General features: G+C 52.2%; 1 protein-coding gene across 1 annotated transcript; it reads left to right on the top strand.

The window, feature by feature from the left end:
- The first annotated feature begins 2,201 nt into the window (after nt 1-2,201).
- On the top strand, nt 2,202-3,146 carry LOC123929826 (olfactory receptor 4D2). The gene has a single exon (XM_045985903.1). The coding sequence runs from the start codon at nt 2,202-2,204 to the stop codon at nt 3,144-3,146; it is 945 nt and encodes a 314-aa protein (XP_045841859.1).
- The last annotated feature ends 13,069 nt before the right edge of the window (nt 3,147-16,215 follow it).

Below are 16,215 nucleotides of genomic sequence, written 5' to 3'. Positions count from 1 at the left end.
GTAAAACCCAATAATGTTAGCAACTGGGCATAGAGCCAGCCTTATGAGTTAGGGGCAGGGGACAAGCAACATTACTCAGAAACTCTCCACAAAATCAATTACCTAATTTTTAAAAGATTTTATTTACTTATTTGACAGAGAGGGAGGGAGAGAGCACAAGCAGGGGGAACAGCACGCAGACAGAGAAGGAGAAGCAGGGAGCCCGACACGGGGCTCGACCCCAAGACCCAGGGATCACCTGAGCTGAAGGCAGACGCTCAGCCTCCTGAGCTACCCAGGCATCCCTCAATTACCTCATTGCCACATTAATCTGACAATATTTATTGAGCATGTACCATGCCAGAGCTGCTGTTCCAAGTTCTGGGGTTAATAAGATACGGAAATTACAATGTAATTGGTTGACGGGAGAAGCCGGAACAAATAAATGACAGACCCACAACTGAGGGGGGTTCTTAAAGTATTACAAGAAGCCCAAGACATGGGAATTAATTCTGCAGGGGAGAATGGGTGAAACGGGCGCCAGAGAGGGTGAGGTCCGAGTGAGTATTGTCTAAGGCAGAGAAGCTAACGAACAGAATTCTAGGACACAAACGAGGAAAGCAGCAAAGAGGTGGCAGGTTTAAGAAGCCACAATCCATTAAAGAGCCCGTGGTCCTCGGAGGAGGAGATCGTGATTAGAAAGGCAGGCGGAGGCTTTGTTTTGACAGCCCAGAGCCCACTGGACCCGCTGCGTGGATGTTGTTTGCACAGATGCAGGTAGGTGTTTCCCCTGTGATGGGATCTACGAGGTGCTCGGCTCCCCACCAGCGCTAGTTAGCGCGGCGTCGCAAGAACGTGAGCTCTGCTCGGGGTCGCGCTGAGAAGGGTCTCCAGGACGGCTGCGCAGAAGGTGGACCGGAGGGAAGGGGCATGGGTGTGGGAGGTAAGAACAGAAAGATCTCTAGTACATAATGGGCTGTACCGGCAGGTGGGAGAGGATGGAGGACTGAGGCCAGCCCACCGGGTGCCCCTCTGTCTCTCCTCCTCCATCACCTCCTTCTCCAGCTTTGGCCCGTTTCTTCCCCCACCCTCTACGCACCATCTTCCCATTTCCCCTTCCTTCACCTGCTCTGTTCCTTCCTCTCCCTCCCTCTTCATTTTCCTTTAGTCCTTCATTAATTTCCACTTCTATTCCTGCAACATTTCCCTTTCTTCTCTGCCCTGGGATTCAATACCGTCTTCTGAAATGGTGGTTCTTTTGAAAGAGCAGAGTCTTCTTCAAACAATATATTCATTCTGTTACTTCATCTAATGAAAGTCCCCGATCCCTCTGCTTCTCGTGTCAGGTACATTCTGGGGAATCTCACCAAGTAAAGGAACATTAGGAACACTAAGACAAGGGGAAGGAACACTAGGGCATGGGGAAGAATTCATATCCCAGGCATCCAACCATGTTCAGGGGCTCCTACGCCCCCACCTGCATGCCCTGTAGTCATTCACCCATCTGGCACTCAACACCAGGTGCTTAACCAAGTACCGTCTGTGAGCAAGGATGGGCACAAAGGGACACAAATGCATTGTGAAATCGAGACCACGTGTCTGTAGGATTCTGTTGGGTTGTGTTGTGGAGGGAAAACAGACAACACAAAAAGTTCATTAACATTACGATGTGTTAAACATTGTGTGAAAAGTGACTGGGAGGAAAATTTATTTGAGTCTAGAAGAAGGAAGGATGTCTTTAGAGGAGGAGATGACCCAGAGAGTGATTATCACTTATTTCCAGGCACTGTTCTAGAAACTTTGCAAGTGTCATTCTACTTAAACCCTCAGAAAATGCCATCAAGTATTTTTATTCCTAACTTTTGGATAATGAGACAACCCAGAGAGATTAAGTAAACTTAATCAAGGTCAAATCTTAAGGAAATGGGACATCTAAAGTTTGACTGATGTTCTGTTGGACTCCATGTGTCTCTAAAAAGCGGGTTGCTTATGTCTCTGGGTGCCTTTAAGATATCTCATGAATGTATGTTACAGCACCAACTTGTAAACTCTCCACAGACAAGGTCATTTAATCAGCACCTCATTTTATGGTCTACACCTAGGATGCCCATCATATAAACCTGGACAACTCAGTTCTCAGCTCCAGACACTAAAAAGGCAAGTAGTCACTCCAGGCATCTATGCCTGTGGTTCAGTTTCTTTAGGTGTTTGGAGAAGGTGCTATGGAGCCAGGGAACCTCACGTGGACATCAGAGTTTGTCTTCCTGGGACTCTCCCAGACTCCAGAGCTCCAGCTCCTCCTGTTCCTGGTGTTCCTGTTTGTCTACACCACCACTGTCATGGGAAACCTCCTCATCATGGTCACGGTGACCTCAGACACCCGGCTCCACACTCCCATGTACTTTCTGCTCCGAAATCTGGCTGTCATAGACCTCTGTTTCTCTTCTGTCACTGCCCCAAAGATGCTGGTGGACTTCCTCTCTGAGAAGAAGACCATCTCCTACCAGGGCTGCATGGCCCAGATCTTCTTCTTCCACTTTCTGGGAGGTGCCATGGTCTTCTTCCTCTCGGTCATGGCCTATGACCGCCTTGTTGCCATCTCCCGGCCCCTCCACTACATCACCATCATGAACACGCAGCTCTGTGTGGGCTTGGTGGTGGCTAGCTGGGTAGGAGGCTTTGTCCATTCCATTGCCCAACTGGCTCTGATGCTCCCATTGCCTTTCTGTGGCCCCAACATCCTGGATAACTTCTACTGTGATGTCCCCCAAGTGCTGAAACTTGCCTGCACGGACACCTCCCTCCTGGAGTTCCTCATGATCTCCAACAGTGGAATGCTGGTCCTCATCTGGTTCCTTCTCCTTCTAATATCTTACACGGTCATCCTGGTGATGCTGAGGTCCCACTCAGGGCAGGCGAGGAGGAAAGCAGCTTCCACCTGCACCACCCACATCGTCGTCGTGTCTATGGTTTTCATTCCCAGCATTTACCTCTATGCCCGGCCCTTCACTGCCTTCTCCATGGACAAGGCTGTGTCCATCGGCCACACAGTCATGACCCCCATGCTCAACCCCATGATCTACACCCTGAGGAACCAGGAGGTGCAGGCAGCAGTGAGGAGACTAGGGAGGCGCCGGCTGGTTTGTAAGAGGAGTGACAATGAGTAGGTCCCTTCTCCTTGGCTTTGTTTTCCATTTGTTACATGGAGGACAATCTACTGTATCTTCTGTCTTCAGAGCTTGCGGTTATGGTGTGGAGGTCCTCATAGGAGGGTGAGTTTTAAAACTAAACAACTGACTCAGATTTTTAGGAAGAAGGAAAAAGTGATCTTTGGTGGCTAAGGTTGATGCTGGAGTTATGAGAAGTGTTCTCATGGTTCTGGAAAGCCACACCCTTCTTTTCCTCTTCTTGGTGGATGGCGTCCTCTAGTGAGGGGCTATTTCCCCAGTGAGAGCGGTTCTCGTTCACATGTCTTCCCAGCCTCTTTGGGTCTGTGTCCAGAGTGTTAGAGAAAGCACAGGCAATTTCTTCCCAGACTGGTGATCTTGGAGCAGTTCTCTGGCTTCTCTTGAGCTCATGGATTCTTCCTCATTGCACTGGCGTAGAGGAATATCTGTCCCCATAAGCTCCCAGATTTCTTGTAAGACTCCAGAACGTGTTGAAGAAGATTTTATAAACCTTACCCAGAACCTAGGCAAGGATTATTGTCCTTGTTATCCTTCTCCTGACATTTCTTCTCTCATCAGATGGGTAGTGTTTTGGAAGTGTTTGGCGGCCATTCCTCCATGCAGGGAGGGAGGCCTGGAGAGGGTGGGGGCTGAGTTCCAGAGGGCCCTGCGACATGCCCGGGAGTGAAACCGAGAGCAGAGAGTGAGCCTCAGTTCGGGGCCATGTCTGCAAGGCTCTGACATCTTACTGCTCTCCCCACCGCCCTCACCCCCATTTTTAGACTCCACACTTCTTGCAAATAGGATTGGGAAGATCTGTCCATGGGTTCATTCATTCATTTTCGGGAACACGCATTCAGGGCCTGTTGCAGTGCTTGTGTGTAGACTACTCCTCAGCTCTGTGCCGACTCTCATTTCCCTTACCCACACCCCTTCCCCGCCTCTCCCCTTCCTCTCCCTCCCTGCATTGGTTTCTGCCAGTTCAGTCTTCATGTCCATATGGGCTCTCACCCTCCTCCAGTTTGCGGGTGTCCCTCGCGATCTCTCTTCCTGGACCTCATTGCCACACAACCATCGCATGTTTCCTTCACTCTCACCCTGGGCCTTTGGGGTCAGGTTGTTCTGCAGAGTTGAAGAGAAGTAGGTTTTGGTTACGGTTACAAGGGGCTGCAAACCCAGCCACTTTTAACAAAAAGAGGAGGTTTAAAATTCTCCCTGAAGTTGTATATTGTGGGGGCTATGAAGCTGTCGGGAGACACAGCTGGTCTCTCCTCCTTCCTGCCCTCTCTCTGTCCTTACCCAGTCACCTTGTGTATGGCTCAGATGGGAGCCTCAACCCAAAAACCAGACCTTCCCATTCTGCTTTCAGCTTTCAGCTCAGGGTCTCTGGTTCAAATTCCAAAGCTCTATGAGAATAACGTGATGGTCTGAGATCGGGCCACATGTCCCATGTGGCTGAGGGGATGTGTGGGTCAGGTGACATAAGCATGGCCGTCAAAGTCCATCCCTCCAGCAGGAATTGTGGGTGAGGGTTGTTCCCAGAGAATGAGCATGTGGGTGGAGAGACTCCCTCCCAGGTGTGTCTGCCATGAAAGGCACAAGCAGGGTACTCCTTAAATGACACCATCTAAGGAACTTGTAATTATTTATGTCTAGGCATTCATGTTTTTATTCATCCATTAGACACCATTAAACAACTACTTCCAATTTTGTTTTTCTGTCCCACTTGTCCTCTTTACCCCTAAGTTCTTAGGGAAACTGACTTTGTTTTGGCTGACCCAAGGGAAGAAAGGGCAGGACCCTGTGGAAGAAGGGAATCCTGTGAAGACCCATGTGGGAGCAGCAGTGGCTAATCCAGTAGGAACCATTAGCAGTTGCTGAGGGAGCTGGGATGGGGAGGGAGCCGAAAGCAGGAGAAGAAGCTGCTAGGGCACCAAGGGCAATGATGCCTCCCAGAGAACCCCCACAGCCATGTCTCCTACACCTCAAGGATGCAGGGGCATGCAAGGAAAGGGCAGAGTCTGCCTATAAGGCCATTAGAGGTTCTCTCTGTGGAGAATTTAAAACCATAAGACTGACTGAAGGTGCTTCAATAATTGCCATGTCTGGGCAACTCTGAACAGTATCAGAGCTAAAATTCTCCCTGCCAAGTAGGTTTTCTCCACCACCCTGCCCTTCATGAACCAGTGTGTGTGTGTGTGTGTGTGTGTGTGTGTGTGTGTGTGTGTGTGTGTAGTGTGGTGTACATGAAATCTAAGGGGGACCCTGAGAAAGTGGGGAAAAGAATTAGAACTAGAGAGGGGAGAAGACCAGAGGCTTTATGAAGGAGGAGAGTGTGAGCAGTGGACAGAGAGGACCACATGCTCTCTCTGATTCTGTACAAATGTCAATAAAACAGCAAGGCTATGGGGTGACCGCTGAGGTGAAAGGCCAAGAGGGGGGGGAAAGAGGAGGCCCTGTCATAGAGGGAATGTGCCCAGGAGGGCCCTTGAGACTCTCCCAAGAATGCGGAAATGGGGCCCACAGGCTCCTGGACTTTCCCTACAGTGTGAATTGACAGAAAAGTCACAAAGACCAGGAGATCCACTGACTTGCAGTGAGAACTCGCATAAGGAAAAGACACATCATTTCATCCTCCCCACAGGAGGTGATGGAAAGAGGAAGGAAGAAGTGTGCGGAGACAGATAAGCCATAGATGGACAAATAAATGATTTCATGAATAAAAGCTATGAAGGAAATGCATGGGGTAATGTGACTGGTAAGATGGGCTGTGTTACAAGATGAGGTTGGGGAAGGAATTTCTTAGGAGGGGATATTTGGGCAAAGATCTGGATGGTGAGGAGCCAGGCAGACCAAGATCTGGGTGATGGGCAAGCATTCTGGATAGAAGAAAGAGCAAGTGCAAAGGTCCTGGGCTAAGAATGAGCTTGGTGGTCAAAGGGAAAAGAAAAGAGAGTGTAACCAGAGTGTGGTGAACGAAGAGGGTCTTGGTAGAAGGTGAGCTCTAAGATGTTGTCTGAGTTACCTACCACTGCATAACCAATCAACCCTAAAACTAGCAGCTTAAAACAAGTTGTCCTATGTAATTTCTCACAAGTTCTACAGGCCAGGGGTTCTGGCAGGCCATGGCAGAGACAACCTATCTCTGCTTCTTGGGCCTCTGCTGGAAGACTCGAAAGTGAGGCAAGAGCATGTGAGTTTCATTAGCTTACATGTCTGGCTGTTGATGTTGGTGTCAGCTAGGAACCTAGGTGGGGTGGTTGACTGGTCTACCACAGCCTGGTAGCCTGGTTCTGGGGACACGTGTCCTGGGACAGGGAGCCAGGTGGAAGCTGTGGCCTTTCTACTACTCAGTCTCAGAAGTCACAGAGCATCCCTTCTACCACATTCTGTAAGACAGAAGTGAGCCATCGAGTGCAGCCCACATTCAAAGGAGGGAATTAAACTCCATCTTTTGGATGAGGAATGTCAAAGAATTTGTGGATATATTTTTAAGTTACTGTGGGTAAGTAGATAAGAGCCAGTTGAGGAGAGAGTTTGGATTTTATTCTAAATGCAATGAATCTTTGGAAGACTTGACTGGAGTTTGGGGTGGTAGCATGATCTAATTTGTACTTCAGAAAGGACATGTTGGCTACCGGGCAGAGAATGAGTTAAAGAGGTCAGACCCAGTAGAGGGGGCTAAAAATCTGACGTGGAGAAAAGAGACCTAGATTCAAGTTCAAGTTCTTGCCTTAACTGGCTGTTAAACTTGGCCAAGTCTCCTAACACGAGGATATAGCAATACTCTTTCCCGTTTATATGGGATGTACCTAGGGCTTTTCCTCCCTCAGACCTGCAGGAGACAATGTTTGTTTCACATCTGTCCTCCATAAGATACCTGCTTTTACTCACCTCCAGTGCTTCCCACAGGACCTAGAATGCGAAGGCTCTCCACAAGTATTTGTTGAAAGAATAAAGGAACCAATACTATTGTAAATACTGGTCCTTGACATCACTTGGTGCCTTGGGACACCAAGGGCAATGATGCCTCCCAGAGAGCCCCCCACAGCCATGTCTCTACATCTCATGGAAGCACCAAGCTCTCTGACCTTCCAGTTCTGGAGTGTATCCACTAGCCCAGTAAGCCCTCATAGGGCTGTGTCAGGAGGAGCACTGAGGGAGCATCTGGCTCCATCTCTTCTGGAATGTTCCCATGCCCATTGTGTATTGGAGTCTACAAGGCCTGATTGTAGTCAGAACTGTCATTGCTGCCTAGATGAGACATAATGAAGGCGAAGACCTGTCTTTGCCCAGAGTCCAACACCAGCGGCCAACTCAGAATAGCCCACTCTGGGGTTCTGAGGGCTGAAGGAGGCAGCAAATAGTAGCCCCTTCGTGCTTGGCTACTGTTCCTTGAGGGGATGAGCATCACTCTTTCCATGATGGTATCAGAAGACTGTACTGTGGGTAGGAGAGGAAGAGTAAAGAGAGAGAGAGGCCTTCACCTAGCACAAAGGTCCCAACTAATAGGCTTTCTGCCCAGGACACTGGTTCCAGCCACTTCCCGTGCTGCCAAGGGGCTGGGGCCACCCCCAAGCTCATCACCCCCACCAGAGATGCTGGGGAGGCCATTACTGGGAGGATAGGGGGAAGATCTGCACAATCTTTCAAGTCATTGCTTGCCTTTTTAAAACCTATTTTTTTTAAATAGTCTCTACACCCAATGTGGGGCTTGAACTCATGACCCCGAGATCAAGAGTTGGATGCTCTACCACTGAGCCAGCCAGGAACCGCTCAAATCATTGTTCGCATTTTTAAAACTCCTAAATTGTAAGATTTAGGCAAGAGACTATTGTGTTCAACAGGGTGTGTAAATTTCTACAGCATTCAGGCATTTATTCTTTCTAGATGTACTGAGATGCCAGGAGGCAAAAACGGATCGGTGTGGGCCCTCTCTTGTGGAGAGATTGTTGGAGGTTTTGATTCAGAGTGTGAGGGCAAGGGGGATGAGGGAGGGTGCAGCTCTCCCTCTCAGGCTCTGGGACCCAGCCTCTACCCCTTCGTGCTCCTTCCTGTCTCCCCTCGCCCCAGAGTGGCTTCCATCCCCTCCCCCCCAGCTGGGGCAGCCTCATCCAGCAGGGAGCCTAGAGTACAGTGGGCTCCAGGGTGGCCTGGCAGACTGCCCTCTAGTCCGACTTAGGGGCCACCAGGCCTGCCTTTGTGGGCTCAGGCCCAGGTCACCTTCCCAGTCTGTCACAACTGCATCCTTGGGTGCTTGGGGGAGGAGGAAACAGCTTGTTGAGTAAGACCTGGGTTGACATCCCCTCCCTGGCTCCAAGACCAAGACAAGTTTTCACTCTACCTTGACCATAAAACTGAGGTCTCAGGGGGCAGCACCTGCCTCATAGGGTTGTGGTGAGGACTCAGGTGAGCAGAGTAAAGCACAGAGCCCAGGCTGGCAAATGACAAGGACAGCTGAGTCCTCGACTGACTGAGCCACTGCTTGGCCACAGTTTCCCCACAAGCATCAGGGCTCTTTGGGTCATATGTCCCACTGAGCCCCTCTTACTCACTCTGTTGCTGCTTTGTCTGCAAGCCCATAACCCTCCTTCCCCCGCCCCCAGTCCCTGCCCCTGGGAGTTTCCAGTCCAATGGAAGAGGCGAGGTACAGCTCTCACAGAATGCCAAGGCAGGAAGGAGGAGAAAGGAAGGGGTCTTCCCCTCAGCGGACCCCCCCCCCCCCCCCCCAGTTTGGACCTCTGCATCTCTCAAGTGCTCACCAGAGAGTGCTCCTGCCTTCTGAACATCCCCCCTCATGGCTGACTAGCAGATCAGAGAGGTCAAGCCCTTACCCGAGGTCACAGAGCCAGCATGGTGCAGGGCTTCCAGGCCAGCTCTCCAAGGCCCCACAGTAGGTTTCTTCCAGTCTTGCTCAGGAGAGTCTTCAGCTCTAGAGCACACACGTGCACACCCGTGCACACACGTGCATACACTCCTGGCCCACCCTGGCCTCTGGCACAGTGACCAATCCCCGCACCTTCTTCCTGCAGACCTCAGTGTTCTTATCATGCAAATAGGGCCAAAGACCCCATTCCCAGACAGCCCGGGAACAGGAGCAGGCCCAGCAGGCCCCAAGCCCTGTGCCACTGCGGCTGTCTCCATGGGGGCCGTTGGAGCCAAGCAGATAAAGAGATCCAATCAGGCCAGCAGCTCTACCGTGGCTGGGGGACGGTTCTTATGTAAGTGGTTGCAGAATCTTGAGGTTTCGAGATAGCCAGGGGAGGGTGGGCGTGAAGGTTCTAGGGTACTGCAGTGAAAAGAAGCCAGGAAAGGAAGGCTCCCTTGTGGTCCAGGGTCTGGGCCTCAGCCTGGCAGGGCCAGGCCTACAACAGCATTCCCTAAACCAGAGCCAGCCCAGCCCAGGGAGATAATGACGCCGACCAGGGACACCAGGTCCTAAATGAGGAAAAGGCACAAATGCCCTCCCTGACCTAAGAGCTGGGACAGGCAAGGTCACAGAAGATGCCACCATTCCACAAACCCTTGTTAAGGCTTTACCAGGCCTCAGGTGAGCCATAGAACAGGCACACACAGACCTATTGGGGGATGGAGCTTCATCGGATCCAACCACAGAAATACATGTACAGTTGCAAGCATGTTAGGTTCTATGAAAGGAACTGTAGGCAGGGAACCAGAAAACCCGGCCATTCGAGTTCTGGCTGGTGGGGCTGGGGCAGGCGATGCTCCCTGTAGGTGGGGCCTGGAGGGAGGGTAGGAGTCTCCAGGCACAACAGGAAAAGGGTCTTCATGGTTGACACCCACAGTAGGTGGACACAGGCCTGTTGCAGGAGCTGAAAGCCAGCGGGTTTAGAGGACAAGGAATAGAGAGAGGAGACAGGGCTCTGGGGAAGGGGGGCGGGGGCTGGAACCTGACTGTGTAAGCCCCCAGGGCTCCTTCCTTAGGAGACACTGTATGGAGGGCCAAGATGAGTCAGCAGAGGGGACAGAACCCTTGTGGGACCAGTGGTACCACATCCTCCAGGGCCTCACACTCCATGGCCACCAGCGAGCGAGGGAGAGCAGTTGAGGGGCTGACCCTCAGGGCACCCCTACCTTGTTCTGGCCCCCTTATTCTCAGTCTCCCCAGCCTCTGAGGTCCAAGCGGGCCACAGCCTGTAAAGAGCCTGGCCCATCCCCAGTTGCAAGTGCTGGACTCCACATATGGAGGGAGGAACTCACCTGCTCCTGGCAAGGAGCCAAGCTTTCCAAACACCCAACCCTGGGGGGCATCCCGCTCTGATGTCCTCAGCAAGAGGCCTCCGTGCTCAATTGACTGTCCCGTCCTCATGTCCCTCAGGCAGTACCCACTCCAGCTGCCCCCAACACAGGCTTCTGGCCTCTCAGCCTTACACTAAGGATAGTCATGGGGGTCACCTAGCACCCACCTCAAGGCCCCACGTGGTCACCATGGCGTTTCCCCAACCCTGCTGCACCCTGCCTACCTGGCCTGTCAGGGTCAAGTTCCTGGGAGTCCCAGACTGCCACCTGGGGAAGGGAGAAGAGATCCCAGCTGGGTGGGGGAAGGGACATGTCCTCCTTCCCAGGGTGGAAGAGAGTATGCCGACTCCCCGAGTTAAGTCGGGACACAGGACGGTTCACTCTTGTTCCGCAAACATTTCTGAGCCCTGCCCATGGGCCCAGCCAGTCCAGGGTGCTAGGTACATGGCTGTAAACAAGGTCAGGCCTGGGGTCCCCAAAGGACTCAGGGGCCAGTCCGGGAGATGGACATAGTGACAGTGTGCCTTTGATACAGCCTGATATGTGCTGAGAAAAGCATCAGAGCTCTGCCGATGTAACCCAGACTGTGTTGGGGGTGAACAAGAAAGGGATGAAGGAAAGCTTCCTGGAGGAGGTGATTTCTCAGCTGGGTTGTGCAGTTGAGTAGTTCATCGGGAACATTACAGGGACCTGGAGGTGAGGGAGAACATAGTGCTTCCAGAAAGCATCAGGGAATTCAAGGCTGGAGTGTGGTGAGCAGGTGGGGAGGAGTGAGTGGAGGCTGGAGGGATCCTGCGGGGCCTAGAAACATGCAAGCATTTCGGGTTCCCTGGGCTGTTGTGCAGACTCTCAGAGACCATGATGCTGCCCATTAGAATCCTGGAAGGGGCTAGGCTCACTCCCAGCACGGCCCCTAAGCAGCCCTATCCTCAGCCCCAGGTGCTCCGAGCCCCATGCTTCCACTCCGTCCTCTCCCAGGTACCCAAAGTTGGAGTGTGTGAGGAGGGACTTAAAAACCTCCTGACTTGTCTTTTATCAAGGGCAAGAGGAAGGGGCAAAGCACCAGTACCAAGGGCAGGGCAGAGGATGCGGCCACCTCTGTGCAGAAAAGAAGGGGCGCACTGTCTGTAGGAAATGTAAGCGTCCTCATACCCCAGACGAAAGGTGGGGCCGCTCCTGATGATCTTGTAGGCAATGCCAGGCAGTGTCTGTGATAAACACTCCTTCCCAAAGATGTCTTCTGTCGGTCTCCACTCTGCAATTACTGTTGCCTTAATAATATTACGTGTAAGCTTCGAATGAACGCGTCCTTCTTACTCATCCTTTAATAGCACCACATTCTCCCTGGAGGTCATGTAGAATTCTGGCTCGGTGTGGCTCCCTGGGCTGCATGCATGCATTCATCTGGAAGGTTCAGTCTTGGTGCTGGCTTTGGCTGCCCTTGGCACCTTCCATTCCCCCTTGTGCTGCAGAATCTTGCTTTTAAATAGTGGGTTTGTGGGGGCACCTGAGTGGCTCAGTTGTTAAGTGTCTGCCTTTGACTCAGATCATGATTCCAGGGTCCTGGGATCGAGCCCCACATCAGGCTCCCTGCTCTGCGTGAAGCCTGCTTCTCCCTTTCCTACTCCCCCTGCTTGTGCTCCCTCTCTTGCTGTGTCTCTCTCTGTCAAATAAATAATAAATGAAATCTTAAAAAAAAAGGGGGGGGAGATACTTGGGTGGCTTAGTGGGTTAAGTGTCTGCCTTCGGCTCAGGTCATGATCTCGGGGTCCTGGGATCGAGCCCCGCATCGGGCTCTCTGCTCAGCAGGGAGCCTGCTTCCCACTCTCTCTCTCTGCCTGCCTCTCTGCCTACTTGTGATCTCTGTCTGTCAAATAAATAAATAAAATCTTTTTAAAAAATGGTGGGTTTGATACAACAGTGAGAACATAGTGATTGCAAAGATAGAAAGGCAGAACTTGATTTCCTTCAATTCTGTCACTTTCTGTGACCATTCGGAGTTACAATTTGTGTTTAAAATTTGCACCAGTGAAACACTGTAAACTGCAAAGTACAATGTTTTTATTTTTTTTAAAGATTTATTTATTTATTTATTTGACAGAGAGATCACAAGTAGGCAGAGAGGCAGGCAGAGAGAGAGGGGGAAGCAGGCTCCCAGCTGAGCAGAGAGCCCGATGCGGGGCTCGATCCCAGGACCCTGAGACCATGACCTGAGCCGAAGACAGAGGCTTTAACCCACTGAGCCACCCAGGCGCCCCCAAATTACAATGTTTTTAAAGTGCAAATTTTACTTCATACAGGAATAGTTTACTGAATGTGAGTATCTTTGCCGTTGAAATTGATTCTTCTTTTAAAATTTCAAGTTGTGGGGTGCCTGGGTGGCTCAGTGGGTTAAGCCTCTGCCTTTGGCTTGGGTTGTGATCTCGGGGTCCTGGGATTGAGCCCCACATCGGGTTTTCCACTCAGTGGGGAGCCTGCTTCCCCTTCTCTCTCTGCCTGCCTCTCTGCCTACTTGTGATCTCTCTCTGTCAAATAAATAAATAAAATCTTTAAAAAAATTCAAGTTGTTTATTTTAAAACTAAAAAACAAATCAAGAAAACAGAAACTGCAATAATATTTTAACTATTATATTAAAAACATCAATATGTGGGTAGTTTTTCCCCTTTATTTAAAACACAGACACATAATTTAAAAGTATTAATCCGATGCTCTTTACCTGTTTGTATTTTAGTATTTTATTTTTATTTCTTTACTGGTATGATTGCACGTACAAAGTTTAATATGAGAACAGTCACACATTTCTTTTCTAACCATTATCATTACTTGTTTCATTTCATGAGTATTACTGGAAATAATTTTGTTATGTAGAGGAGAGGCTATCAAAAAACAGTCTGCTCCCAGTATCAGATACTCTAGATACCACTGGGCAACACTTAGCCCCAAAGAAAACCTAAAATCCCTCCCGGGAGGTCCCAGTGGGCATTGGCTGTGGCCCCAGCCCATATCCTTCTTCTGGTCTCCGGGTGTGTTCCACTTTGACCACAGAAAACAGCACACATCAAAGCAAACCATTGTGTGACCTGGCAAGGACCCCACAGGGACCGGCCGGCCTCTCAGTGAAGGTCACAGCAGGAGAGGGGTGCAGGTCCCCAAACTGGGGAGCCTCTGGATGGCTTCTCCCCCCATCACTGTCAGTCCACTGGGTTTCCCGTGGCCCCGGTGTGACAGCTGGAATGCCCACTCTGATGGAGGAGGAGGGTGGGCACAGAGAGCCAAAGTCTGAACAAACCTAACTTAAGAGGCCTGTCTTACTCCCTCCCTCCCTCCTTCCCTCCGTCCCTCACTCTCTTCCCTTTCTTTCAGGTGCCCCGGCCTGGATGGGCCACAAAGCCCTTACATTTATTGGCCCCTGCCTTCACCCTGAGGGTGGTCGCTCCCCTCCCAGCACAGCCTGGAGTGAGCTCGATAAAGGAAGCAACCCGAGGCCGGACAGCAAGGCCTACTCAGCGTCACTGAGCGCCTGCTGTGTGCCAGGCACTGCAGTCGCATTCTACATAGGTTCCCATAGGGTAGACACAGCAATGACCTCCATCTGGCAGTGGAGAAGCCAGCTCAGGGGCTGAGCAGCTGACCTAAGCGGGTGCAGGTCAGTGAGCTCCAGAGTATGCAGGCTGTGGTCCTCAGAGGGAGCCTTCCTACCAAATCAGAGAGGCCTGGAAGCAGAAGGCAGGGGTGCGGGGGGCGTTGTCCATGGAGGGTCAGGTGTCTGGAGCTTAGAGGCAGGGTCCTGCCAGAGGGCAGCAGAAAGCAGGCCGAAGGGGCAGGAGAACCCCAGGGTAGACCTAGCCAGAAGTTCTGCCCATCAGCCCAGCCCTGGCCGTAACCCCAGGGAAACTGCCACCCCCCCACACCGTGGGCTTCTTGTACAGGGCCCCTAGGCGGTCCCTTTCTTTCTTTCTTCTTCTTTTTTTTTTTTTAAGATTTATTTATTTATTAGACAGAGATCACAAGTAGGCAGAGAGGCAGGCAGAGAGAGAGAAAGGGAAGCAGGCTCCCTGCTGAGCAGAGAGCCCGATGTGGGGCTCTATCCCAGGACCCTGGGATCATGACCTGAGCTGAAGACAGAGGCTTTAACCCACTGAGCCACGCAGGCACCCCTAGGTGGTCCCTTTCTATCTGCTTGCCTCTCGTCACCACCTCCAGCAGTCAACGGGTCAACTGCCCCAGAGACCAGCCAACAAACAGGGCTGAGTCTAGAGTCCAGGTTCTGTCCTGAGCTTCTCCCGGGAACCCACGGCAGCCCGTGGCTACGGCAGTCACCGGAACTCATGACTGCTGGAGAGCTAGAGTCCTCTCTGCGGGGATAGCGGAACTCACTCCTGTCCTCTTCAGGGGGATCCTGGAGAGAGGGCAACCTGGGTGACCTCCAGCCCACCCTAGCTCCAGTCTCCTGTGGCCGCTGGCTCCCTGCGTGCAGGGAGGTGAGGTACATTTGAGGAGCACTCTGTGACTTTGTGATTTACCCCAGGCCATGCAGGAGCTCAGCACCAGGAACGCCGTGGGCTTTTAGCCACTACACTGTGACTTTCCTTCTAGGCTGCCTTGTCGCAGGAGAGGGGCACCTGCTGAAGGAAGGGAGATAAGATCAGTAGGGCCCAGGCCTTCAACGGGAGCTTGTGAAAGACATTGCTGAAGGGGTGTCTCAAGGGCAACGGCCACTGTGGCCGGGGGCGCTGGGGTGGGCGGGGGGCCGTGGAGGGCGGGTGGCACGGGGCCTCGGAGCAGGTGAGGAAGGGGCGGCTCTGGAGCAGAAGCAAGGACAGGCAGGCTGTGGGGTGTCTGGGGCCGGATGGGATGGGCTGGGGTGAGGATTCTGGAGCTCAGCAGCCTCGGGTGGACTGGGATGTGGTGGAGCCAAGGCCCAGAGGCCCAGAGGGGAAGCCCACTGGGGAGCAAAGGCAAGGGTATGAGAAGGCACCGCCTTTGAGGGCTTTCTGCCCTTCCCACGTGGAAATGGAGGCCCAGCCAGAGTCACACAGGTAGTGCCTGAGCCAATCCAGACCCAGGCCCACTGCTCGGGTACAAGCCTGTCAGGGAGACTCACTGAGGAAACCTGGGCAGCAGTGTGGAGCCCTGGACCACCCTCTGCCTGCGTGGAGTTCCGCTACCATCGCTCTGCTGGCACTTTCCCTGTGACAGCTCACCGGGGGGCCCCTGATGCAGTCCCTTAGTTTTCACGGCTCAGCCCTGCCTCCACCATCGCCTGGTCCTCTCCTGCATCTTAGAGAGACCTGGCAGGGAAAGGGAGTAAGGGGGAGGGCTGGAATCACTGATCGGACGCCATTCGTGCATTCAATAAACATTTATTGAGCACCTACTGAACACCCAGCCTAGTGCTGAGGGCTCTGGGGAGATACAAGAGCAAGGCAGACCCATTTCTGCCCAGTTAGGGGGAGGAGAGAAGCCTTTCCAACCATCAGGTCCAAGTGTCATTTAAGGATGTGGACTGGAGAGGAGAAGTGACTTGCCCAAGGCCATACGACTAGTTCGTAGCAGGTCCAGGCCCAGGCTCCTTCTGAGGCACACTCCTCCTCAATCTTCCAGCAAATTCTCACTGAGCAACACCTGTGTTCCAGGCCCTACCCTGAGCCTCAGGGAAATACACCTGTGAGCTCAGTAGTAAGGAGGGTGAGTGAGGGGTGCTTCAGTCTCATGCTTCCCCTGAAAATGAGAGGGAAGTTCCAGGGCCCCACCTCAGGAGGCTGGACTTCCCCTCCCTCACCCACAGACAGGCTATAAAAGTCCCTT

The sequence above is a fragment of the Meles meles genome, chromosome 18 (genome assembly GCF_922984935.1).
Source record: "Meles meles chromosome 18, mMelMel3.1 paternal haplotype, whole genome shotgun sequence".
In the NCBI taxonomy this organism is placed as follows: domain Eukaryota; kingdom Metazoa; phylum Chordata; class Mammalia; order Carnivora; family Mustelidae; genus Meles; species Meles meles.
Note: the sequence above shows the minus strand (reverse complement) of the source record. Positions and strands in the feature narration are given on the sequence as shown.

Coding starts and splice junctions, on each gene's coding strand:
- LOC123929826 (XM_045985903.1), top strand. CDS start 2,202: ATGGAGCCAGGGAACCTCACGTGGACATCAGAGTTTGTCTTCCTGGGA.